A 22,897-nucleotide genomic window follows, 5' to 3' on the forward strand; every position below is an offset into this window, starting at 1 on the left:
CTGACTGAATGTACTATAATGCACATTAGAAGTAAATAGTTTTTAAAAGCAGGTACCGTGGTTTCTGAGTTAGCATGCCTAGTGAGAGCAGCAGAGGTGAAGGAAAAAATGTCAATGGTAACAAAGAAGCGTCTGTCTAAATCTGGCTCGGGTAATACGAATAAAGGCAGAACTCGTGTACTCAACTCACTGAATACATTTTCTCTAGGAATGTTTCACTATTTAAAGAAAATAAACAGGATTTCAAGTGGCGTAACATTTGTTAATGTTCACCTTATGAGAGGCTTAATGCCACAAAATATCGTCGTTAATGTTTGAGTGTATCTTCACAAACACCTCATATATTTAACAATAATAATAATAATAAAATAATAATACTAAACAGTTAAACCCGAAATGTTGATGCACTTCCGGTTGAAAGGTCACACAACATGGCGCCGTCTAAGAAGAAACATGCTACAAAACAGGCGTGCGTTATTCCTGAAGGATTTGCGGGTATCTATCGTTAATTTATTCACAGTTATCGACTCCAGGAGGACAGTATTTAGATGTATTCTTTAACCAATCCGTGTCTTGTTTTTTGAGTCAGTGTTTACGGACCAGTTGGACGGCAGTTCGTGCTTCCGGATGCTGATGTTTTGGTCTCTCTGCAGTTCTGCCCTTACAGTTTAGCCCCGACAGCGCAGCGCGACATTCTCTGTACGTGAAGGAGCACAAAGTCCGAGCAGAGAAGACTTCCTACAGACCGCTGGATCGGACTTTATTTGTGCTCAACATCCCTCCATACTGCTCACGGGTGAGGCATTCAGTCTGGAACAAAAACAGGCCTAGTGTTTTATATATCACCAGAAAGGCTAACATTTTCCTCTCCGCCCCCCCACCCCCCCTTTTTTTTTGTTTTGTTTTGTTCTTCAGAGTGTCATCAAAGACTTATTCTCCCAGTTTGGCGTTGTTGCTTCAGTAGAGCTGAGGGATGTCCCGGGTTCCTCTCAGGAGTCTGGACCCAAACTGTCCAAGATCTTCAGACCAGCAGCCAAACAGGTCAGTCTGTGTGTGTTTTTTCCATCTCTTCAGCTCCTGATATTAAGAGCAGCCGAGTTCATTGTGTCTCCATTCATGTCTTCCAGGGGTTCAAAGTCGGCTACATTGTGTTTGAAAGCTCCTCCAGCGTAGCAGCAGCTAAATCCCATCCGCATGATGAACCCTTGGTGGTCAGCACAGAGCAGAAACCAGTGAAAACTGGAGTACAGAGTGAGCTTTCCGTCACGTTTTACATCACAAACACACCGAATAGTCGCAACAGATTTTATGTGATTGGAAAACCAAAACGGAAATGTTTTTGACTGGGAATGCAACAAGAAATCGTCATTTTAGGAGTTTTTCTGTAATATCCACAACAGGCTTTTAAATTAGGCTTTCCTCATTTATATATTCGTTTTGTTCTAAAAATTTGTTCATATTTTTTTCCAGTTATCCTTTATTTAACCAGGTAAATTGAGAATAAATGGTCATTTTTATCACGCAGCAGCCACAAAGGCAACACAACAAACCAAAACTACATTGAAGAATTGCAAATTGATATATGAGAGGGGGAAAAAAAAAAATCTAACACTGCCCATCAAGAAGAGCTCACTTTTGCCTTGGTGAAACGTGGGGATGCATTTCTGGTACATGTGACACGCGTGTTGATCGGTGCGTCTTCCCCCCATGACAGAATGGATCCAGCAGTACACAAAGTCCATCATCCACCCCGACAAACTGCAGCAGACGGTCGACTCGTTCATGCAGGACTACGACAAGCGGCAAGAAGAGGTAAAAGCAGCACGGCTCGTCCCATCGACGTCCGAGCGACTTAAAACCTGACGCTTCGTTTTTGCTGCAGGAGGCGGAGCGGCAGAGGCAGGAGGCCGAGAAGCAGCAGGAGGACGAGGAGGGCTGGGTGAAGGTCACGAGAGGTCACAAGGGCGCCAAGGCCCGCCCCCACAGCGAGGCCGCCAACCAGAGGACGCTGCAGCGGGAGGCGAGGAAGAAGAGGAAGAAGGAGCTGATGAACTTCTACACCTGGCAGCACAAGAACACGCAGAAAGAACGTGAGTCCGTCGTACTTTAATGGCGCTGAACTAAGGGAGCACGTTGGAGGTGGAGGAGTTGTTGAACCGTTTCTCCCTTTGATCCGTTCCCAGATATCGCTGAGCTGAGGAGGAAGTTTGAGGAGGATAAACAGCGAATCGCTCTGATGAGAGCGCAGAGGAAGTTCAAGCCGTACTGAAGCAAACCGCACGCTTTTGACTCACTTCACTGCTTTTCTGTTCTTAGTTGAACCATATCCTTGGAATTTCATTTAATAAACCCGTTTGTATTTTCATGGCTAACTGTCAGTGAGACTTTTGGGGATTTTTTTAAGTGAAGGATTTAACACAACAAGTTGAAGAAACAGTAAAGCTTGTTATAATGCTCAATCCTTGAATCTCCCGTGGCAACCATACGCCTGCTCCGCCTTTGAGGCGCAACTCCTCCTCAGAGCTGCAGTCTGAGCTCTTAATACACTTTTACACAGTATAGTAAAAGGAAAATGATACAGAGTTTAATATGATAGTCAAAACAATCCATCTTTAGGATCAATTGTGTTCATTTTATGAATCCTGCTTTTTTATATCATTTCCAGAGGCTCCTCACCATGTCTGACATTCTGCTGGAGTTCTGATCTTAACTTTGACTTGCTTTTATCAACTCCAATAAGTATATTTTTTTACATAGATGTCCCATTTCTAAACAAATCCATCTTGTTGTCAAGGAAACGCACATTAGCAGGAGACTGCAGTGATGCAATTTGCTCGGCTGTGGTTGGGTAATGGATGTAGAGCCAAGTCATCTTTGCATAAATCTAAATCAGATACACTATATACACCGTTTTTCTATTCTGATAAGAGCCGTTATCTTAACATTTTAGTTATATCCTGCTTAATTGCAAATGATACTTTATCTCCACCCAGATTGATTTATCCAGTTGATAACCGGTTTTGTACAACGATGGACACAGTTAAGGTTCTTTGTGTCAGATGCCTTTGAGATCTTAAAGCCACTGTGTCATGGAGTCTCTCACAAACTAGAAACCGTGCAAAATCTCATAACTGTAATTTTATTAAGATTTTCATAATTGAAAAAAAAAAAAAAATAGAAGCCCCAAGGCTGAAATTGTGTACAAAGCAAGAATGGAAATGCACTTTATTTTTTAGAAGAGCTACAGAAATTAATTTCCTCTTCCTCTAAATCCTCAAAAGCACGATTTAGAAGTGAAACTTAAACTTGGAGAGTAGCGACAAAAAAAAAACAAACTCATTGCAAATAATAATGCAGATCAACGTATTCGGCTTATTTAAAGTGATCTCACGTGCCGGCCCTCTGCTTGCAGCCACATCTTTGGATGTTTGACCAAAGAGCAAACAGCAGGATCAGCAGCAGGGCGGCACCAACGCCAGACAGAACGTACACCATCACTCTGAACGCTGGGGAAGGAGGAGAAAAGCTGCATTATGATGCAACCATCAACAACGTGCCGAGCGCTTTATCTGAAATATTTACCCTTGCTCAGTTTTCCACACTGGAGGTCATCCAGGTCGGCGTTTTCGTGGACCAGTTGAAGTGGGCCTACGGATACGAGCTGGACCTGACGGGATGCAGGAGCGGTCTGCCTCCTCTGTCGCTCCGCATCCGATGCTGCGGGGGTACAACACAGTTAAAGAAAAAAAAAAATACAGAAGAAAAATATATATGAAAGTCATACTTACAGATGATGGTACAACTCTGGGCACAGTCCTCGTCTTCTGTGCAGATTTCCACCCAACAGTAGAAGTACATCTAAAAAGAGCCGCATTCATTAGACATGTAGCATAAGCTTATTTCAGTAGCGTTATCTCTCTCTAAATATTCTTTAAAAGTGTATTTATATTTAGAGGGAATTAAATTATGCTTGTTCAGCAGCAATGCACCTCATTTATACTCTTAAAAATGTTATTTACACTTTAGTATTTTTAACATTTCTAAAAGAAATTGACGGTTTTCAACCAACATGACTAAGACTCACTTATTGCAGCCACAGACCGCTAGTCTGGGCTAGCAGCCATAGTTATATCATCAAAATATGGTGTCCGCACATCCTTAAAAAGCCTCAAATTCATGCCTCTAAAACTAAGGCCTTAAAATGTCTTAAATTCATACAACAGAGTTGGCCTTAAATATACCAATTACAGATCTTAAATCTTGTTGTGACAGGACTATTTAATCTCGTAGTTTTGCTTGCTGGTCTTTTCTCTCAAATGTTCGAGTAGCAAACAGACATCTTCACTGTGTTCTGGTGGCTGAGGCCTAACAACAACTAGCTGCTAAAATACCCTCAGTAACCTAACTAGCTGGCTTTTTTTGCATCCATTATGAGTTAGCTTTGATGACAATCATTGTTAGTTTATTTCTGTTGAAAAGCCATATGAGGCCAAACGCATTCTGTGCTTGATCAATCAAAAAGACCCCAAAAACTTTTAAGCTAGCCCATGTGGGGGTTAAGAGAGCCATATGCAGTGTGAGAAACAGACCCCAGAAATTTCAGGATCTGCTGTTTGATTGCAAAACCTCCCAATAATCCCCTGTATTGAATTAAATTTAATTTAAGGCAGCATCAAAAAGGTCTTATGGAGTCTTATAAAGGCTAACAGCATGCTAAAGCAGGTTTTAAAAATATCCAAAACCAAATGTAAAATTAGATAAGGGTACCTGTTCCACACTTGGTTTGCCAGTATCAGGGTCCAAGAAGGCAAAGGTCTTCACATCAAAGCGCCTGACCTGAGAGTAGGTGGTGGTCTTCCCCTGGTTGTCCACAGGGACAGAGCTCCTCATGGTGTCTAGAGGGTTAGGACATCTGTCCAGGGGAAAGGAAAAAAAACAAAACATTAACCATTCCACTTTGACGTTCCAGCATGACTGTCAGATTGACGCATTGTAGGCCCGACTAACCCATCGTGGAGGAGGGTCCACACAGAGTGCTTAGACAGGGGGTAGGCAAAGCAGTCTCGCACACGCAGCGAGAGTGTAGGGTCAGGGGACGGTGGGACGATGGAGATCTCCACATTCACCGTCTGACGCAGTGGAAGCTTTAGGGGAAGCCGGTCTTCTGGGATAAAGGTGGTAAAGGAAGAATCTAGAAGGGAACCAAAGTAGGTCAGGAATGGGTTTTGAGCAGCTGAAGCTGCAAAAAAAAAAAAAGAAACAGAGAAGATCCTGGTACCTGTTGCTAATCTCATCTGCACCCTCATGGCTCCCTGTGCCACTACAGCTGGTGGATTGGTCACGGTGTACAAAGACCTCAAGTCTTTTGCATGTATCAGGTCTGATTCGTCATATTCACACTCAACCTGCAGACTTAAAAAAACAACTCCAACATTTCATCAGCTCATTTATACCACCAGAAGAAAAGAAAAGGGTGAGCAATACCTGAAGGGTGAATGTCTTTTCCTTTTTTTGTTCTGCTCCTCCACTTCAACCTCATATATCACCAGATCGCCATCTTTCTAGAAGGAAAAGCAAATACTTTAGCCTCCACTTTAAATGTCAGTTTGGACATTTAAAGTGAGAAACTATTTGAAACTAAAACCAACATAAGTAGTGCCAAAATTTTAAAGAGGAAGGAACAGGGTGCATAGGAAAAGTCTGGCATTCAATGCCACAGAAGCACATTTGGCTGCAGTTGTAGCAGCCGGTCTGTTGGGTTGTCGAATAGCTTTAGACAAACTGGATAGAGAGAATCTGAGCGTCAGTTTTGTTAGATCTGGACTAAATGTTTAGGGTCATAGTTCATTTTTTTTCCTGGAGCCTCCACCAGATTTTCTTCCAGGACCATCCAGCATTTAAGCTCCATCCATCTTTTTGTCAACATATTGACGTTCTAACAGAGACATTGGAGTTTGCGGATGTCATGCGACTGTTGTCCATTATGACTGACGGGAGAAACGGTTTGAACTTCCTTCTTCTCCATCGTTGGAAATGAAACCAGGTTGAGACGTGACGGGTTACCCTCATCTTCGCGCCGCAGTCCATGACTCCCATCTTGAAGACGGCAGTATCTGAAGTTGAGATTGCAGGCAAACAGTGAGGCTGATCCTTGATCACGAGGCTGCTGGGGTCAATGGGTGGATATGTGTCCGTAGCCTTGACCGTGAACACAAAGTGTCCATCCAGAGAGCATGCTAAACAAACAAAAAAAGGCAACACAAGGAATTAGTTTGGTAAAATATTAAGGGGGTTTGTTTCTCTTTTGTACGCGCTACAATCTCTCACAGGTGAAATGTTCCTTTTACCATCAAGTCTGTAGTAGCAGGCGGGAGACTGGGCGTCGTAGCAGCATCCCAGTTTTTGGCAGGCACTGCTGGTGATGCTTTGGTGACCACAGTTTAAACGCAGGGACTCATCAGCATTGCATTCACCGAGGGAAGCTGGAGAAGAAGCTAATAACAATAACCAAGCATTCAATGTTATGATTTTCCACATTTTGAAACACTCAAAATTCCTTGACATACAATACCAATTATGTGACAGACTAACTCAAAGTGGGAGGAAGAAAAGAGCTGGGTGATTCCTAAGTACAACCAGTCCAGTTTGTCGGGGAAAATTGTTCGCTTAAACAGATTTGAGTGCGACAAGAAGAAAGTCATGTGGGAAGACTTTAACAGTATCCATTGGATCCTGTTGATGTTGAGGTCAGAGGTCACCCACACAACGTCGGCTGGGTTTTCTGACTGCTTCTCTTGATCAGAGGACAGCTGATGTTTACTCTGATCCATTGGTTCTCTCCTGTCAACTGGACCATCAGCGGGATCACCACTTTGTTGCCCTGCAGAGGGGAAAACGGTCAAACATGCAATGCACAGAGGTTTTGGATTATACTTTCTTTACATTCTTTTTTCTAATAAATTAAAGTATGACCTCTATCCTTGCGTAGCAGCTGTCATATCTGCTGAAAAACGAGAGGTTCTGGTTCTTCTCTTTACCCACCTTCACTCCACAGGATCTCCTAGAATTAACTAAAGGGACTGGAGTACCTGATACGTCTAAACAACAACAAAGTAAACGCAATTATGAGGGACTATTTCAAAGGGGAGGAGGGTGGATAAGAGATTAATTAGAAATAACTTTGAGGTATTTTAAACTAAATGACTGAAATGGGTAACAGCTGTGATCTTACCTCTGACATGCAGTTTATTCGTGACCAGCGGACCAAACACCGCTTTAATCCCACGGACTGAGCAGGTGACGGCAGGTAAAGCCAGCTGTGCGTTTTGCGCCCGCTTTTCCTTCCCCTGAAAGCTGGAGACGCAGCAACAGCCCTGCGCCATCAATATCAAAACCAAAGAAACCAGTCTGGCTTTCATGCAGTTGTAACTCATCTCCTTTTAATTTGTATTATTATTTGTCTTTCTTTCTTGACTCCAAGGTTCCCAGACCTTTGTGTGATTCTATAAGTGAAGGTCACGTGACTCGTGCTAATTAGCGTTAATTAGTCCAGCGCTTGTTTCTTCCTCAATCAGAGGAGCACAGAGCATCGTGTTTCCATTCTACCGACATTTATCTGATGAAGTTCAACCCATCACGATTAATTATTTTCATAATCAAAACTGTAAAATTATATACTGAATAAATAGCAGATACTGTTCCGAGGCCAAAAATGATATAGTGAAAGTGTCGCGGAACGTTTTAAACGGCGCACAAACCTGTTAGTTAAAAAAAATGGCTTGCCAACTACTAAGTGTTAAAACAGAAAACTAACACGTCTGTGAAAATGAAGAAAAGTAAAATAATAATAGTAATAATAATAATAATTTTTATTTGAATCAAAATTAGCAACGGTATTCTAAATCTAGCACATAGCACATGAAGATATAAAAATTAGCACGAAAATTAGAACATTTACAATACAAAGCAAAAAGATAACAAAGACACAAAGGATGGATATTTCAAAATCTGTCTTTCAGTTTCAAAAAAGCTTTTTTGAACAAGCTTCATGGCCCCAATTCAGCTCCATACAATGTCGTACTTTTTAAAGAAAACATTTAATTGCAATAAAATTCTTTATAGTTTGTCAGGTTTCTTAACTCTTTCGAGGTTTTAAAATATTTTACCAATTCAGCCTTGAGGTGAGACGTTTTGAGCTTTCATCCTTTTTTGATCATTAGCCAATATATATAAAGTCATTATTTCAGTGAAACTGACAACAATTAACCACAGGACAATGAATGACAATGAAGTGTAGAACTTACATTTTATTACCTTTTTCATCCAAACTATTAATGACAATAGTAACAATATCTTTTCTTAGAGTTGCATCCATTTTTTGATTTGTAGCAATTTAACAAAACTACTTTGAACCATATTGAACTGTACAGTACAGATAAATTAAACTGTAATTAGTATACAGTCTCGCACAGATGTTGGAAAATTAAACATCCTCAAAAACTCAGCATGTTTATGGACTCACTTTTTCATTCACAGTAGTTTTTGTACAAAGTTAATATTATTTTTGAATCATTTTCTCATAAAGTGTTCAACAGATATTTGAAGAACATATCTGTTATTCAATGATAATTAAAGAAGAAGAAGAAGAACAAGCAAGAAAACTTCCAGTCAGGTCACGAGTTACCAGATGGTGTGATGACGTAAGCGCTGTGTCATCCGTGAACGTTCTTCTGTGACGATTCCAGGCTTTAGCATTGACCACAGGCAACAGGAGAAGTTTCACACGGCTCCTGAACATGGCTCTAAATCGGAACCATTCGCAAAACGGCGGAGTTTTGATCAATAACGGAGAAAGGTGCGTGTTTTATGGGGTTTCTTCTGGGTTTATGTAATAAAGTAAGCAGCTGTCGTGTCGTCACGAAGCTTGTTTACATCTCTTTAGGTGGAGCTAGCTCACGGGATAACATTAGCAAAGCTAGCCTGCTTAGCAGTTGCGCTTTCTTTTAACACCCCGAATTTCTGACTTAACCTTTACATTTTTAACAATATACCGAAAATGTAATGCTGTCTCTTTTTTTGTTACCCCTACGTTTTTGTGAAATTTAGTTTTGCTTTTGGCTAACTCATTTCGTTAGCCCCGTCTGTCATAACAGGAAGTAATGGCTGCTTTTCTCATGTTGACACTTTGTTACAGCAATAATCTCATCACGCACCAATTTGACGCAACCTCGGGTTACAAACAGCAAATATCGAATATCGAAAAATACCGAAGTTACCTAAAATGTCACAGAGCTTTGGCCTTTTATATTTATTTACATTATCTTTAAAATTACTCAAAGCACTTAACTGCAATGAGAAGTTGACCCAATGACTACCATAGACTTTACCATAATGAAACCAAAACTCCACATTCTTTGAAAGGAATATAAATTGACACTTATTTACTTATAATCTCAATGTGTTAAAACAACAACAACAAAAAGAAACTGCACTGAAGTATACAGCCCTGACTTTTATCTAACTGTTATGCTAAAAAGTTGCATCAATGTACATCTTGTTGGAAGATGTGATTACAGTCCAGTTTAGGCTAATTTCTGACTAATTAGCTGGTGCATCTCTAGAGATTAGCTTAGTCTAATAATATTCTAGAATACATTATATATGGCAAAGATGTCATATTGTTTTCTACAACGCCAATGATTCATAGTAAGGATATTCACTGTGTTTGACAGTTTTTGTTGTTGTTTGGTCAATTTTTTTTAACCTTTTATCTCTTCATTGTCCTGTCAGTGTCTTAAGACAATGTAAGAATGTGGAGCTGTCATTCAGCGACGTCTCTTGCAAGACTGATCTGCTGAAAGGGACCAAGAAAGGCACCATTTATCTAACTCCATACAGGGTAACTCACTTTTGCACAGTTAACATGCTCAGGATGCTGCTGTGATCCTCATGTTTTTCACACAATTTTTCTTTGTATTCACCTTCTCAGCTGATGTTCGTGTCCAGCAACAACAAGGACTGCTTAGGCTCAGCCATGTTCCCCTACTATCTGATGAAAGGCTGCAGCATTGAGCAACCAGTGTTTGGCGCCAACTACATCAAAGGCACCGTGTCGGCTGAGCCTGGTGGTGAGTGTCCTTTTTAGCAGATTGGAAACCAATGATAAATTGGGTGATTATTGTAATTAAGAGCTACTCTAATCGAAACTGTTTATTCAGGCGGCTGGGAAGGTCAGGCTCATTTCAAGATGTCATTTCCCAGCGGAGGAGCCATTGAAGTGGGGCAGCATCTTTTCAAACTGGCCACAAATGGTTTGTATACACATTTTTGTTATTTTTTTTTTAGTTGTTTTATTCCATATTGGATGATATTAAGCTCATAAATAAAAAGCACACACTGTTTCCTTTACCTTTAAAGCCTAGTTTGTTTTTGTGTTGTAGCATCCCGTGCTGGTCCGGCCCAGAATGGGGCTCCTGCCTATGGTTACCCCTCACCCGGAATGGTGAATGGGTACGGTCCGCCTCCACCTGCGCCTACCGGCTATCCTTACCCGCCCCCTCCCCAGCAGAATGGATTCTACCAGGGTCCTTCCCCTCCCACTGCTCCTGGCAATATGGGCTACCCCTATCCAACGGCAGCAGCAGGTACAGCTTTGAGTCAAAATGACTTTTTCTTTTACTTTCGAATTGTGTAAACACTGTACAAAATGGGTTAAGATGTTTCTAAATGCTTTTTATCGAAAATGTAGTAATATAAGTGGTGGGCACGCTTCCCGTTACCATGGTCATGGTGGGGGAAGTTTTTTGTTTTGCAAACATTTAGCGCAGTTAGCTTTTGTTACACAGTAAACNACCTTTGCTCCTTTGCGTCGCATGCGTGCCATTGGTCCATTCAGTAACACCCAGAAGCACGTCCTCCACCGAATCACCGTCAACGTCCCATAAAGCCAGCGCGGGCGGAGTGACGCCTGAACAATAACCAAAGACAAATGTTAGCCTCCTTCTGCTAAACCCACCAGCTGCTTCCGCTGAAGCTGGTTTTATTTTATGTGAAGCATTGTGTCGGGATGCAGTTAAAAACAAACCATACTGTATAATCCCAAGCGACTAAATATAAAAAGGAGACATGGCTGTCTAGACAGCAGGACTCCTCAGTAAGGCTTAAGTGCTACTTTAGGTGTTTATTTCGCCCTGATTTGCCGACCTGCTAATAAGCGTTTGTGTATGTTTGACTGTAAACTGCAGATTTCTGGGTCATCTTTACCTCCTGCGTCTCCCAGCGCTCGTTCCCACTGCAGCTTCTTCTCCAGCTCTGCCTTCTGGCAGGGAACCAGGAACGCACACAGCAGCACGATCAACATGGCACAGACGAGAGGCACCAGGAAAAACGCGCTCCGGATCGCGTTTTTCTCTCTCCTTCTCTTCTCCTCTGCCTCAGAGCTGTGAGAGCCCAGCCCGGCGGCCCCAGACGGACCGGCTCCTCCTCCTCGGTCCTCCCCGTTCCCCAGCTCCCCGCGGCTCCAGTACTGGCCGCCCTTCAGGTTGCCCCGGCTCCTTCTGGGCTTGCCGGAAACTTGGGCCGTCCACTGGTCGTCGTCGTCGTCTTCTTCTTCCTCCTCGTCGTCGTCTTGCGCCCTGTCGGTGGCGCCGATGAGCCTTCCCGACCTCCCGTTGCGCGTCTTGGAGGAGCCCGGGGCCAGGCAGCCGTCCCTGCCCAGGCCGTTTCTGGGGTAGTTGAGCACGAGGTCATCCTCTTCGCTCTCGTCGTCGCTGTCTGCCTGGGTGAGAGGGTCGTACTCCCCGAGCTCCGAGCCCTTCTTCCCTGCAGAAACAAGAACAAAACTGGATTTGTTGCCATGACAACACAGAGTACTCATAAAACCAAGGAAGTATGCTCTTCAGGGTTACCACGGCAACTCATATAATGCTAGCAGATGTTCTTAGTAGGACAGCGGTCATACATTTCACTTTTTTGTATAACTGAGAATGGATCAAAGCTGTTGATTTTTTTATAACCAACTCTTGCCTTAAACGTTTCCACAACCTCCTGTCTGTGTTGTTGCTTGGCCTTCATGATGAGGTTTCTTTGTTTGTTCTCCAACAAACAAAGAAATTCATACTGAGATTAAGTTAAACACAAATTCAACTGTTTACTTACTAGGCGGCTTCTGGAGCTGGCTTTTATTTAGGAAAGCAAAGGAAGACTGAATATGAATTTTTATTCGTTACAAAAAAATTTAGAAGAATTATATGAATAATTTTCCTTCCTGGTAGTGGAGAAGCATAGTACCTTCGAGTGTAGAAACTCTGTTTTTTTCCAGTCTGCAGAAATTTGCCTCCAGCTAGTCTGTCACCAATGTCATCAAGCAAATTCTATTCATTTTTAGCATTATTTGCATATTTGCTTATTTTTCACGTGTCTATATTTGAATTTAAATACTTTATTTATGATGATGATGAAGCTAAACCTAGTCTGAAACTATCTTAACCATAGAGCCATAGCTCAATAATAATAAAAACAACAATAAAATTATACTGAACGAATGTCAATTAGATATATATTAAAATATATATATATATATATACACACACACACACATATATATATAATTAAATATATTTTTTGGTAGCACACCGTTTGTAAAATATCATTTTCTTCATCCGCTGCCTTATGTCCTATTTCTGCACGTAGCAGCAGGTTTTTCTTTTCGCCGGGTAAAAATAAGCGGGCTGTTAGCTAAATGTAGGACTGAAAAATAAACTGGTTTCCGCCATATGTAGCATCGTCATTAGTCACAAAAATGTGAAACAGACCAGTTTACGCTTTACAAAACCACTGAATGAACCAAACATTCGTCGTGCCTATAATTACAGGAGAATACACCAAACAGTTTATAGTGTTACCATTAGCAACCTGTCGCTTTCTCTCTCTTTTTCTGTCAGTCTATGAAATAAGGAGGAATAACTGTCGCACATCTCACCAGGCAGTTTGAGGGCACGGGACAGAGCTGCAGCCATCGTTGGTTCTCTCGACACCGACGCAGAGCAACGAGGACGTCAAACAAGCGCTGGAACCAACCAGCTATGCCCAAATGCATTCTGGGAGTTGGGGTTTTTTCCCCTGAGGCTGGTGCGGCGCGTTTTGTCCTGCAAATAACCCAGGGAAAAGTAAGACAGACTGCTTGAATAATTTGTGGGGTTTTTCCATTCAAATTATATAAGTAAAAAATTTAAATCCTTTTGTAGTTATTACAAAATCCATGTAAAAAAAAAAATACAGTCATATTGTTCTGTAGCCTTTATGTGTTATTTTCCCCCTTTGAAATGAGAAAACTAAATTCTGTTATCAAACTTTAAGTAGTATAAATAGTTTATTTGAAATGTGTAACAACAGCTGACAGCTGCTGATCTGGCTTCTGGGTCCTGATGCCCAGCTGTATTATGGGACTTAGCGATTTTATCATTCTAACAAAATGAGATGTAAGAGTTGCCATGATTAATATATCCATAAAATCTGTAAGATTTCATATTCAACATTTTATTTTTCACATGAATTGGGGTCGGGGAAGGTCCTAGTCCCGCAAGGCATCTCGCAAAGTAGGCGAGTCACCAAAACAGGCAGACCTATGCCCTTTCAAAAATTCCTCTCGTATTTTGAACGAGGATACGGGCGTCACCCCGCATCGTTATTTTCCTTACTCATCAGTTTAAGGCATAACCAATGGAATGTCGATTAGCAGCACTAGACATCTTGCCATGGCGTTCTCAGTCAGGGTGCGGAATGAAGGCGACCGACTGGAGAGCAGTTATATTTACACAAATATCTTACAATAGACGAAGTTATATTATTTAAAAACAATGTACTCTGATAAACATAAAACAGTTTATCTGCCTAAAAAACGTATATATTTATCAAAAAAGGGGCGCAAAGCCTTGTGGGTAATCCGAATTCTTTTGGATTTCGTCGAGAGTAACTAATAACAAATTATAAAATAGTAAAACGGTCAATTTTAACAATTAAAGGTACGGTATTCTTAATGTTAAAGCCCATGATGGGAAAAGGAATAAAACTGCCAAGTTTAAATATTTTTTTCAGTCCACAGAGACTCATTTTCGTCCTTTTTGGTCTAAAGCGGTGTCCATAATGATTGTCAAAAGCTTCTGTGACGCGCACGCTCAGAGGTAATAGTGTATGAGAAAATGGCAGACGTCTCGTTGGATGAAGTTATACGGCGGCGCGGTATTAACCAAAAACCTCCACCTAAACGGTTCGTACAATGCAGTTGAATTTTAAATTCTATTAATGAAGGACTTGTGAAGCTTTTTGGTGCAAATGTGAAAGAATACCGTTTAAATAAAGCTGCAGTTCGCTAGCTGTTGTGTGGCAGCTACGGTATGCTAAAAGCTAAGCTAAGTAGCAACCACTAGCAGGAGGCCTTCAGAAATGAAGCGTTTAATTTTGACAAAACACGACGTAATCCAACGTGTAACACCTAAATCTATTGGCGGCTGCTATAAAAGCCCACTAGCGCATTATTGCGTCACATTTAATTTACGTTTTGCTTTTATCTTCTCCTTTCGGATACCTCTGCTAATATTTATTCTTTACGTCGAATTGTGATTATTCTACCACTTCTTGAAGAAATGTGGCTCCTACAGGCTCTACTCTGTTTGTATACGAGCTATATCAACATTAATCACTTTCTAAAATGTAACCACTGTACACTGTTAATTTAAACAAACTTAAATTGCATCCAAACATTGCAGAGGACAGTCAGTCTCAATGTACATTTCTAGCGCTGTTTTAGAAGGTAAAGTAAAATTACACTATATTTCAAAAAGACAATTTTTATTTATTTTTTTTAATTTTTATTTTTGCAGTTTTAGAAATATACATACATTCAACATTCAGACTCCCTCTAACAAAAAGTACAGAGCATCTAGTTGGACAAGAGCAATTAAATTAAAATGACCAATTTTGATAAGAAAATCTAAAACTTGAGTTGCGCCATGAGGTCTGAAAAAACCCCCCATTGAATTAAAATAATTGGTCTGAAAAAAAAAAACATTGAATTAAAATAATTGGTCTGAAAAAAACAACATTGAATTAAAATAATTTTTCCCAGTCTGGATTAGCGATTGGTGTAGAGCAATATTTTCTTTTCCAGATTTTATTCTTTATGCGATTGACCATGTGAATAAAATCACAACTTATGAACCTAAGTGAGCTTTACTTGTTGATCCAGACGTTTCATTTATTTGTCGTCTTGTCAGTTTTTTATAATCTGTAAAGTCAAGACTGCAAAAAACAGGAAAATATGTCAACTCACTGATCGGCAAACTCACTGATTGCCGATCAGTGAGTTGATGATGTCAGTTCCAATGATTCCACATGGTTTCTTTTTCTTTTCTTTATTTTTGATGATTAAATTGTCCCAATCATCCCTTTGTCAGTCAACGCGTCTCTGTTTTTCTGACCGACTGATAGTCTTTTTTTGTTAGATTTACATAATGTTTGTGTCCACTAGGCCGGTGTTCGGACGGCTTGGGTCGGGAGATGGAAAAAATTTTGACGCCAGGCAAAAAATCGGGCTGAATGATGCAAGGCAACGCCTGGGAGGAGGAGGAGCAGGAGTAGGAGGAGGAGTAACCGGTAAGGGGTTATCGTGCCTCCAAGTCTAAACAACGAGGTGAACAGCTGAAGATTTAAGATTTCTATCTCTGCCCAGGTTTCCAAGTGAAGGACGCCAGAGAGAAGCTGGTGCAGAAAGACGCTCGGTTCAAAATCCGCGGCAGGGGAGGGGCGGCAGCGGCGGGAGGCGTGCAGGACGCCCGGCAGATGATCAACTCACGCAAGCAGGTGCAGAGTCAGTTCGGCTCCCCTGCGCAGACCACACTAAAGGCAGCGATTGCGCAACAGCTACAAGGCAAGACCACCGTACCACAGATCCAGATCCAAACCGGCAACAACCTTGCCAGCGCAAACGCCAGGCAGTTCACCACTACCATACAAGGACTGATTCCCCGAGTCGGCGCGACACCGCAGCTGAGCAATAGCGTCCGAGTAATGGACGCCCGCGACAGGCTGAGCCTGAAGAGGAGCATCGGAGGAACACAGACGCAAACAGCTGCGGAGCCGCCTCTAAAAATAACCAAGACCATCCAGGTGAGGGTGCAGAACGGTTTTTTTTTGTTTTTTTTTTCTTCTTGTTTTGATGAGTCTTAAAAGTACACGATCAAGCTCTTTTAACGATTACCGACTCGCTTTTCAGCAACGTCCAGCTGGGACCTTAGGTGAAATCCGTGCGATGACGCAGGTACATCTGTTTTCATTTTCAACAATACAAGATGTTATTTATCTTCAGCATTGGTTACGGCTGCAAAATGTGCTGCTTAATGAATAAATCTGTTTTCTCTCAGCCTGCCCCAAGTACCCTCGACAGCATCGCCAGCAAACAGATAAAGATAACGACCGCCAACAACATGCTGCAGTCCCGGGTGAGACGGTCTTACAGTTCCTTAAGCGTTTAGTTATTGTGGTTCCCACAGAAATAATAATCCTAAAAACAACTTCACACAGACTGGCCCCGCAGGGTCCATGTTCTCCATGACGGCCCCGATCACTAAGGTGGTTAAAAACGATGCCTACACGGCCCCGCGGCCCCCGGTCCCCGTGGCCCCCACCCGGCCCAACACCAGCACGGCGGCTGCTCGTTCCTCTGCTGCGGCGTTGCAGCCCGTGTCCAGGACTCTGCAGCAGAGCGCAACGGAGACCAGCACTGCAGCACCAACTCCTCCACAGGTACCGACCGCAGCTGGCGCCCACACGACTGCCCTCTTCTCACACCGTTGTCCTCCTCTGGCTTGTCTTCACTTTACCAATTTGGTGTCTGATTTAAGTTTCCTGTGGGGGAGAAAAATACATGTATAATGACTAGGTTGTAACAAACATTAAAAGAAAATTGCATCATGTGCATTTTGAAAAATTTGAGGCTTTTTTTTTTGGTGAGTTGGCCACAACTTTGAGTGAAAAATCAGTTTCCTCTATCAGAAAGTGGATCCCTGCAAGTCTAGCTAGATTACCATGGTAACAGAGGCGGCTTTCATTTTACATCTCCCGAAGAAGCGGGCCATATAACTTATTCTTTTAATATCCATGGATGAGGAAGAAAAACCCCTAAGACATTCATGTTGCCAGACAGACATTTCAAATGTTATTGAATTATCTTGATGGATTAAATGTCTTGTTACAGTGAAATCTTTCCTTCAGTGCTGCACATGCAGATTTGAATCTTACTAGAATTTTATTCATTTTTTATTCACAAACCTTTGCAGTCCAGTGTTTAATGGACATCCTGCGTACATATTGTAGTTCCTTAACTACAGCAACAGACGGAGGAAGGACGGTGCTGTGATTCTTAATTCAATTTGTAGTTTGATAAATCTCTTTCTCTCTCTCTACGATTCTATGTAAAGGTCGCAAAACCGCATGACTGTAATGCGGTAAATTTAAGAAGTATGTAAGTTGTAAACAGTTTGTTTTTTCTGTCTTTTCAGCCTGCCTTCAGCCCGTTGGAGGGGACTAAAATAACGGTGAGCAACCTTCACCCACGGGTCAGTGAGGAGGACATAATGGTGAGTCCATCACTCTGTTTTTCACTCCACTCTCTTCCGTTTGTCGTCCTTCAACATGCTCGGTCTCTAAATCGGAGCGCGGCTCTGCTGCTTGTTTGTCCAAAAAGGAACTGTTCTGCGTGTGCGGCGCTTTGAAGCGAGCGCGCCTGGTGAAGGTGGGCGTAGCCGAGGTGGTGTTTGTCCGTAAAGAGGACGCCGTCAGCGCATACAGGAAGTACAACACTCGCTGCTTGGACGGTGAGTGTAATAGAAACGGTTCTGAAACCTGTTGGTTCCAGAGCTACTGCAGCCGGGTTAATTGGTTGAGTATTTCTGTTTCTGCCAGGCCAACCCATGAAGTGCAACCTTCACATCCAGGGAACCGTCATCACCTCCGATCAGCCCATCCTGCTGTGAGTCATCCACTTTACTAGAACTCATCTTCCTCTGCACTCAGTTAATAATTTAATGTTTTCATGAGGTCCATTTTACCTGAAGGTAACATTTTTATTTGAGGTCCTCTTAAAGTAATGCAGAACCTTTAGGCCTGTCACACCTACAAACTTTGCTGGACGATAAATTGTCCCAGAAGTTATTGCAACAAATGATGTTGTTTTGAGACCATTTTCAAGTAATATAATGGCAATGGCATAATAATGCATGAGCACTATTTCAAAGATCAATAAACTTTACATTCCAATGAACATTTAACACCAGAACTGGAAGGCATTTTAAATACCCAAATAAATAAAAATGGCAACAAATAAAATAAATGATGAAGTCTCTGTAAACCACAAAGGGGCTAGTTAAAGTAATGGACCAGACTGAAGACTTTTCTCATCAGTTGTTGGTAGGAGAGAAAACAGAAAAACAATAAATCATTATTGAGCTGGTTTTAATTTATAGTGTGACTCATTGATTAATTTTTACATTTGAGGCCTTCATAGAGATTTTTTGCTCAACCAATTAGGGGCTTCTTAACACAGCTATTCAATTTTATTTCAGGGTATCAGAGTAAATGGAGTGAAATCAAAAGGCAAGCCAAACCATTCAAATTTAAAATTTGGAAACCGTTGTGTATTGCAAAATTCATGAACAAGTTCCTAAGTTTTCTCTAGAATTAAATAAGTCGATGTAAATAGTTGTGCAGGTGGACGAAGACAAAGAGACGGTCTGTTGTATTTTTATTTTTGTCCTACAGGAGACTCAGCGACACCCCGGGCGCTGGCAGCAGCACAAAGAAAGACGGCCTGCCTCCCTCTCTGTCCCGTCCCAGCGGCCAGCGCTCCTCCTCTCAGCCCACGGCCGAAGTGGACCCCCAGACCATCCTCAAAGCTCTTTTCAAGTCCACTGCGCAGTCCACCTCCACCACCGAGGCCCCCAGCTCACAGACCACCGCCTTCCGCATCAAGATATAGAAGAAGCATCAACATACAGGCCGTCCGCAGTCTCTGATGAAACTGGTTTTTACACATTTCATTTCACTGAGTACTCGGAACAAGGGGAGGACAAAACAGATGATCAACATCTTCTTCTGTTTTTGGTTTTGTGCATCAGATGTTACCTGGACCAGATGAAGAAGCTTTGTTATTCTGAGTTGGCATAAAGAGGGAGTGTGGGCTGCGTTCTTTTATGAAATCAATTATTTGTTGTTGTTTTTTTTACTCTGCAGTAACCTGCAGCCTCCAAAAGAGAATAATCGATAACCAAAGTTGTTCTAAAGAATCAACACCATTTAAAGAAACGCACACATACTGTGTGTTTAGTTATTAGGGTGTCCATCACAGTGGGATCTATCATTACAGGATACTTCTGGTTTCTTTAGCAATCCCTCCTTCCTCCCCACCTTGGGACCTATTGAATCCATCTAACAGTTCTGCTTGTAAAAAAAAAAATTGCTACATGTAACACAGAAGCAGGAAGTAACCAGTACCATGTTTCCATTGGATTTCCAGTTTGTGTGGAATTCAGTGCTGTTTGTAACGAGTTTTTGGTCATGCTTGTTTAGGTTTTGGAGCCGAATTAAACATAATTTGTGGTAGTACACGTTACACTCTGTTTATCAAACGACTGTAAACTACTTTTAGGTTGCTCTGTCAGTTGGGATTGTCGGATCCGTTTGTGAAATGTTGCCATTAAATATTTAGCTTTGTAGATCTAGTCTGAAGGGTAACTTCTTTTTTTTTTCCCCTGTTGATTTGATCACAAAAAACGCATGAAAATCTTCTAAAAACAATTGAGTAGTAATATTATAATATTGTACACTTATGATTTTTAATGTCTTTACATCTTTAACCAGAAGTCACAAATGTTCTTGTGTCGTTCAACATTTTTATGTCGCACTCAAACATACATGAATCAAACTCGTTTTCATTTTGGACAGTATCAAAAATCTTAATGTTTTTAAAGGGCCGGTTGTGCCATTAAATTGGTAAAATATCAATAAATAGCTTTTTCAGTATTCAATAAGGGCTTCTTAGAATGAAATTATATCGAACATCTTTTCACACTGATCAGTCTTTGAGTTTGAAACATGTGACCTCGAGGAAGCAGGTCGGGGAAAAACAAGAAATCCTAGAAGGACGCCGTGTGGTACGTCATACATCAGAATACCATAAAACAGAAAAAAGTGCAATCATGTTCTGACTGAATGTACTATAATGCACATTAGAAGTAAATAGTTTTTAAAAGCAGGTACCGTGGTTTCTGAGTTAGCATGCCTAGTGAGAGCAGCAGAGGTGAAGGAAAAAATGTCAATGGTAACAAAGAAGCGTCTGTCTAAATCTGGCTCGGGTAATACGAATAAAGGCAGAACTCGTGTACTCAACTCACTGAATACATTTTCTCTAGGAATGTTTCACTATTTAAAGAAAATAAACAGGATTTCAAGTGGCGTAACATTTGTTAATGTTCACCTTATGAGAGGCTTAATGCCACAAAATATCGTCGTTAATGTTTGAGTGTATCTTCACAAACACCTCATATATTTAACAATAATAATAATAATAAAATAATAATACTAAACAGTTAAACCCGAAATGTTGATGCACTTCCGGTTGAAAGGTCACACAACATGGCGCCGTCTAAGAAGAAACATGCTACAAAACAGGCGTGCGTTATTCCTGAAGGATTTGCGGGTATCTATCGTTAATTTATTCACAGTTATCGACTCCAGGAGGACAGTATTTAGATGTATTCTTTAACCAATCCGTGTCTTGTTTTTTGAGTCAGTGTTTACGGACCAGTTGGACGGCAGTTCGTGCTTCCGGATGCTGATGTTTTGGTCTCTCTGCAGTTCTGCCCTTACAGTTTAGCCCCGACAGCGCAGCGCGACATTCTCTGTACGTGAAGGAGCACAAAGTCCGAGCAGAGAAGACTTCCTACAGACCGCTGGATCGGACTTTATTTGTGCTCAACATCCCTCCATACTGCTCACGGGTGAGGCATTCAGTCTGGAACAAAAACAGGCCTAGTGTTTTATATATCACCAGAAAGGCTAACATTTTCCTCTCCGCCCCCCCACCCCCCCTTTTTTTTTGTTTTGTTTTGTTCTTCAGAGTGTCATCAAAGACTTATTCTCCCAGTTTGGCGTTGTTGCTTCAGTAGAGCTGAGGGATGTCCCGGGTTCCTCTCAGGAGTCTGGACCCAAACTGTCCAAGATCTTCAGACCAGCAGCCAAACAGGTCAGTCTGTGTGTGTTTTTTCCATCTCTTCAGCTCCTGATATTAAGAGCAGCCGAGTTCATTGTGTCTCCATTCATGTCTTCCAGGGGTTCAAAGTCGGCTACATTGTGTTTGAAAGCTCCTCCAGCGTAGCAGCAGCTAAATCCCATCCGCATGATGAACCCTTGGTGGTCAGCACAGAGCAGAAACCAGTGAAAACTGGAGTACAGAGTGAGCTTTCCGTCACGTTTTACATCACAAACACACCGAATAGTCGCAACAGATTTTATGTGATTGGAAAACCAAAACGGAAATGTTTTTGACTGGGAATGCAACAAGAAATCGTCATTTTAGGAGTTTTTCTGTAATATCCACAACAGGCTTTTAAATTAGGCTTTCCTCATTTATATATTCGTTTTGTTCTAAAAATTTGTTCATATTTTTTTCCAGTTATCCTTTATTTAACCAGGTAAATTGAGAATAAATGGTCATTTTTATCACGCAGCAGCCACAAAGGCAACACAACAAACCAAAACTACATTGAAGAATTGCAAATTGATATATGAGAGGGGGAAAAAAAAAAATCTAACACTGCCCATCAAGAAGAGCTCACTTTTGCCTTGGTGAAACGTGGGGATGCATTTCTGGTACATGTGACACGCGTGTTGATCGGTGCGTCTTCCCCCCATGACAGAATGGATCCAGCAGTACACAAAGTCCATCATCCACCCCGACAAACTGCAGCAGACGGTCGACTCGTTCATGCAGGACTACGACAAGCGGCAAGAAGAGGTAAAAGCAGCACGGCTCGTCCCATCGACGTCCGAGCGACTTAAAACCTGACGCTTCGTTTTTGCTGCAGGAGGCGGAGCGGCAGAGGCAGGAGGCCGAGAAGCAGCAGGAGGACGAGGAGGGCTGGGTGAAGGTCACGAGAGGTCACAAGGGCGCCAAGGCCCGCCCCCACAGCGAGGCCGCCAACCAGAGGACGCTGCAGCGGGAGGCGAGGAAGAAGAGGAAGAAGGAGCTGATGAACTTCTACACCTGGCAGCACAAGAACACGCAGAAAGAACGTGAGTCCGTCGTACTTTAATGGCGCTGAACTAAGGGAGCACGTTGGAGGTGGAGGAGTTGTTGAACCGTTTCTCCCTTTGATCCGTTCCCAGATATCGCTGAGCTGAGGAGGAAGTTTGAGGAGGATAAACAGCGAATCGCTCTGATGAGAGCGCAGAGGAAGTTCAAGCCGTACTGAAGCAAACCGCACGCTTTTGACTCACTTCACTGCTTTTCTGTTCTTAGTTGAACCATATCCTTGGAATTTCATTTAATAAACCCGTTTGTATTTTCATGGCTAACTGTCAGTGAGACTTTTGGGGATTTTTTTAAGTGAAGGATTTAACACAACAAGTTGAAGAAACAGTAAAGCTTGTTATAATGCTCAATCCTTGAATCTCCCGTGGCAACCATACGCCTGCTCCGCCTTTGAGGCGCAACTCCTCCTCAGAGCTGCAGTCTGAGCTCTTAATACACTTTTACACAGTATAGTAAAAGGAAAATGATACAGAGTTTAATATGATAGTCAAAACAATCCATCTTTAGGATCAATTGTGTTCATTTTATGAATCC

The 22,897-nt window shown here is 41.9% G+C and overlaps 6 protein-coding genes across 8 annotated transcripts; 4 read left to right on the top strand and 2 right to left on the bottom strand.

Moving 5' to 3' along the window:
* Positions 1-398: 398 nt before the first annotated feature.
* Positions 399-2,377, top strand: LOC103143641 (ribosomal RNA-processing protein 7 homolog A-like). The gene is made up of 7 exons (XM_007560255.2): positions 399-495; positions 654-796; positions 916-1,041; positions 1,128-1,251; positions 1,715-1,812; positions 1,883-2,090; positions 2,184-2,377. Exons 1-7 carry the CDS (start codon positions 432-434, stop codon positions 2,267-2,269), a joined length of 849 nt encoding a protein of 282 aa, XP_007560317.1. The 5' UTR covers positions 399-431; the 3' UTR covers positions 2,270-2,377.
* Positions 2,378-3,119: 742 nt separating this feature from the next.
* On the bottom strand, positions 3,120-7,579 carry LOC103143642 (zona pellucida sperm-binding protein 4-like). Of its 3 annotated transcripts, none has more exons than XM_007560259.2 (12): positions 7,232-7,579; positions 7,042-7,097; positions 6,763-6,880; positions 6,348-6,494; positions 6,064-6,236; positions 5,485-5,561; positions 5,279-5,412; positions 5,008-5,191; positions 4,768-4,912; positions 3,789-3,858; positions 3,583-3,717; positions 3,120-3,506 (listed from the first exon to the last, which is right to left on the bottom strand). In XM_007560259.2, exons 1-12 carry the CDS (start codon positions 7,431-7,433, stop codon positions 3,388-3,390), a joined length of 1,560 nt encoding a protein of 519 aa, XP_007560321.1. In that variant the 5' UTR covers positions 7,434-7,579; the 3' UTR covers positions 3,120-3,387. The 3 variants fall into 3 exon arrangements, with proteins under 3 accessions (XP_007560321.1, XP_007560320.1, XP_007560318.1); XM_007560258.2 differs by having other exon boundaries at positions 6,348-6,482; positions 6,973-7,097; XM_007560256.2 differs by having other exon boundaries at positions 6,973-7,097; positions 7,232-7,576.
* Positions 7,580-8,707: 1,128 nt separating this feature from the next.
* Positions 8,708-10,708, top strand: LOC103143643 (WW domain-binding protein 2). Its single transcript, XM_007560260.2, has 5 exons — positions 8,708-8,854; positions 9,790-9,898; positions 9,989-10,127; positions 10,218-10,310; positions 10,440-10,708. The coding sequence occupies exons 1-5, from the start codon at positions 8,796-8,798 to the stop codon at positions 10,691-10,693; spliced, it is 654 nt and encodes a 217-aa protein (XP_007560322.1). The 5' UTR covers positions 8,708-8,795; the 3' UTR covers positions 10,694-10,708.
* Positions 10,709-10,826: 118 nt separating this feature from the next.
* On the bottom strand, positions 10,827-13,087 carry LOC103143707 (protein FAM234B-like). Its single transcript, XM_007560346.2, has 3 exons — positions 12,980-13,087; positions 11,263-11,820; positions 10,827-10,966 (listed from the first exon to the last, which is right to left on the bottom strand). The coding sequence occupies exons 1-3, from the start codon at positions 13,014-13,016 to the stop codon at positions 10,827-10,829; spliced, it is 735 nt and encodes a 244-aa protein (XP_007560408.1). The 5' UTR covers positions 13,017-13,087.
* A 1,071-nt stretch (positions 13,088-14,158) lies between these two features.
* On the top strand, positions 14,159-19,770 carry LOC103143644 (polymerase delta-interacting protein 3-like). The gene is made up of 10 exons (XM_007560261.2): positions 14,159-14,266; positions 15,527-15,651; positions 15,728-16,164; positions 16,271-16,315; positions 16,419-16,496; positions 16,579-16,800; positions 17,556-17,633; positions 17,741-17,870; positions 17,959-18,025; positions 18,814-19,770. The coding sequence occupies exons 1-10, from the start codon at positions 14,199-14,201 to the stop codon at positions 19,028-19,030; spliced, it is 1,467 nt and encodes a 488-aa protein (XP_007560323.1). The 5' UTR covers positions 14,159-14,198; the 3' UTR covers positions 19,031-19,770.
* An 877-nt stretch (positions 19,771-20,647) lies between these two features.
* Positions 20,648-22,631, top strand: LOC103143645 (ribosomal RNA-processing protein 7 homolog A-like). Its single transcript, XM_007560262.2, has 7 exons — positions 20,648-20,749; positions 20,908-21,050; positions 21,170-21,295; positions 21,382-21,505; positions 21,969-22,066; positions 22,137-22,344; positions 22,438-22,631. Exons 1-7 carry the CDS (start codon positions 20,686-20,688, stop codon positions 22,521-22,523), a joined length of 849 nt encoding a protein of 282 aa, XP_007560324.1. The 5' UTR covers positions 20,648-20,685; the 3' UTR covers positions 22,524-22,631.
* Positions 22,632-22,897: the final 266 nt, after the last annotated feature.

Source organism: Poecilia formosa, unplaced genomic scaffold (assembly GCF_000485575.1).
Source record: "Poecilia formosa unplaced genomic scaffold, Poecilia_formosa-5.1.2 Scaffold114, whole genome shotgun sequence".
NCBI lineage: Eukaryota > Metazoa > Chordata > Actinopteri > Cyprinodontiformes > Poeciliidae > Poecilia > Poecilia formosa.

Excerpts from the sequence above, each read along its gene's own strand:
- LOC103143641 (XM_007560255.2), top strand. The coding sequence starts at position 432 with ATGGCGCCGTCTAAGAAGAAACATGCTACAAAACAGGCGTGCGTTATT. Across the intron at positions 1,252-1,714 it reads AGTGAAAACTGGAGTACAGA|AATGGATCCAGCAGTACACA; the intron begins GTGAGCTTTCCG and ends CCCCCATGACAG. Across the intron at positions 2,091-2,183 it reads CAAGAACACGCAGAAAGAAC|ATATCGCTGAGCTGAGGAGG; the intron begins GTGAGTCCGTCG and ends ATCCGTTCCCAG.
- LOC103143642 (XM_007560256.2), bottom strand. The coding sequence starts at position 7,433 with ATGAGTTACAACTGCATGAAAGCCAGACTGGTTTCTTTGGTTTTGATA. Across the intron at positions 6,495-6,762 it reads GAAAACCCAGCCGACGTTGT|CTTCTTCTCCAGCTTCCCTC; the intron begins GTGGGTGACCTC and ends TATTGTTATTAG. Across the intron at positions 5,192-5,278 it reads GCAGATGAGATTAGCAACAG|ATTCTTCCTTTACCACCTTT; the intron begins GTACCAGGATCT and ends GTTCCCTTCTAG.
- LOC103143643 (XM_007560260.2), top strand. The coding sequence starts at position 8,796 with ATGGCTCTAAATCGGAACCATTCGCAAAACGGCGGAGTTTTGATCAAT. Across the intron at positions 9,899-9,988 it reads TTTATCTAACTCCATACAGG|CTGATGTTCGTGTCCAGCAA; the intron begins GTAACTCACTTT and ends TCACCTTCTCAG. Across the intron at positions 10,311-10,439 it reads TTTCAAACTGGCCACAAATG|CATCCCGTGCTGGTCCGGCC; the intron begins GTTTGTATACAC and ends TTTGTGTTGTAG.
- LOC103143644 (XM_007560261.2), top strand. The coding sequence starts at position 14,199 with ATGGCAGACGTCTCGTTGGATGAAGTTATACGGCGGCGCGGTATTAAC. Across the intron at positions 16,316-16,418 it reads AAATCCGTGCGATGACGCAG|CCTGCCCCAAGTACCCTCGA; the intron begins GTACATCTGTTT and ends GTTTTCTCTCAG. Across the intron at positions 17,871-17,958 it reads CAACACTCGCTGCTTGGACG|GCCAACCCATGAAGTGCAAC; the intron begins GTGAGTGTAATA and ends TGTTTCTGCCAG.
- LOC103143645 (XM_007560262.2), top strand. The coding sequence starts at position 20,686 with ATGGCGCCGTCTAAGAAGAAACATGCTACAAAACAGGCGTGCGTTATT. Across the intron at positions 21,051-21,169 it reads TCCCTCCATACTGCTCACGG|AGTGTCATCAAAGACTTATT; the intron begins GTGAGGCATTCA and ends TTTGTTCTTCAG. Across the intron at positions 22,067-22,136 it reads ACGACAAGCGGCAAGAAGAG|GAGGCGGAGCGGCAGAGGCA; the intron begins GTAAAAGCAGCA and ends TTTTTGCTGCAG.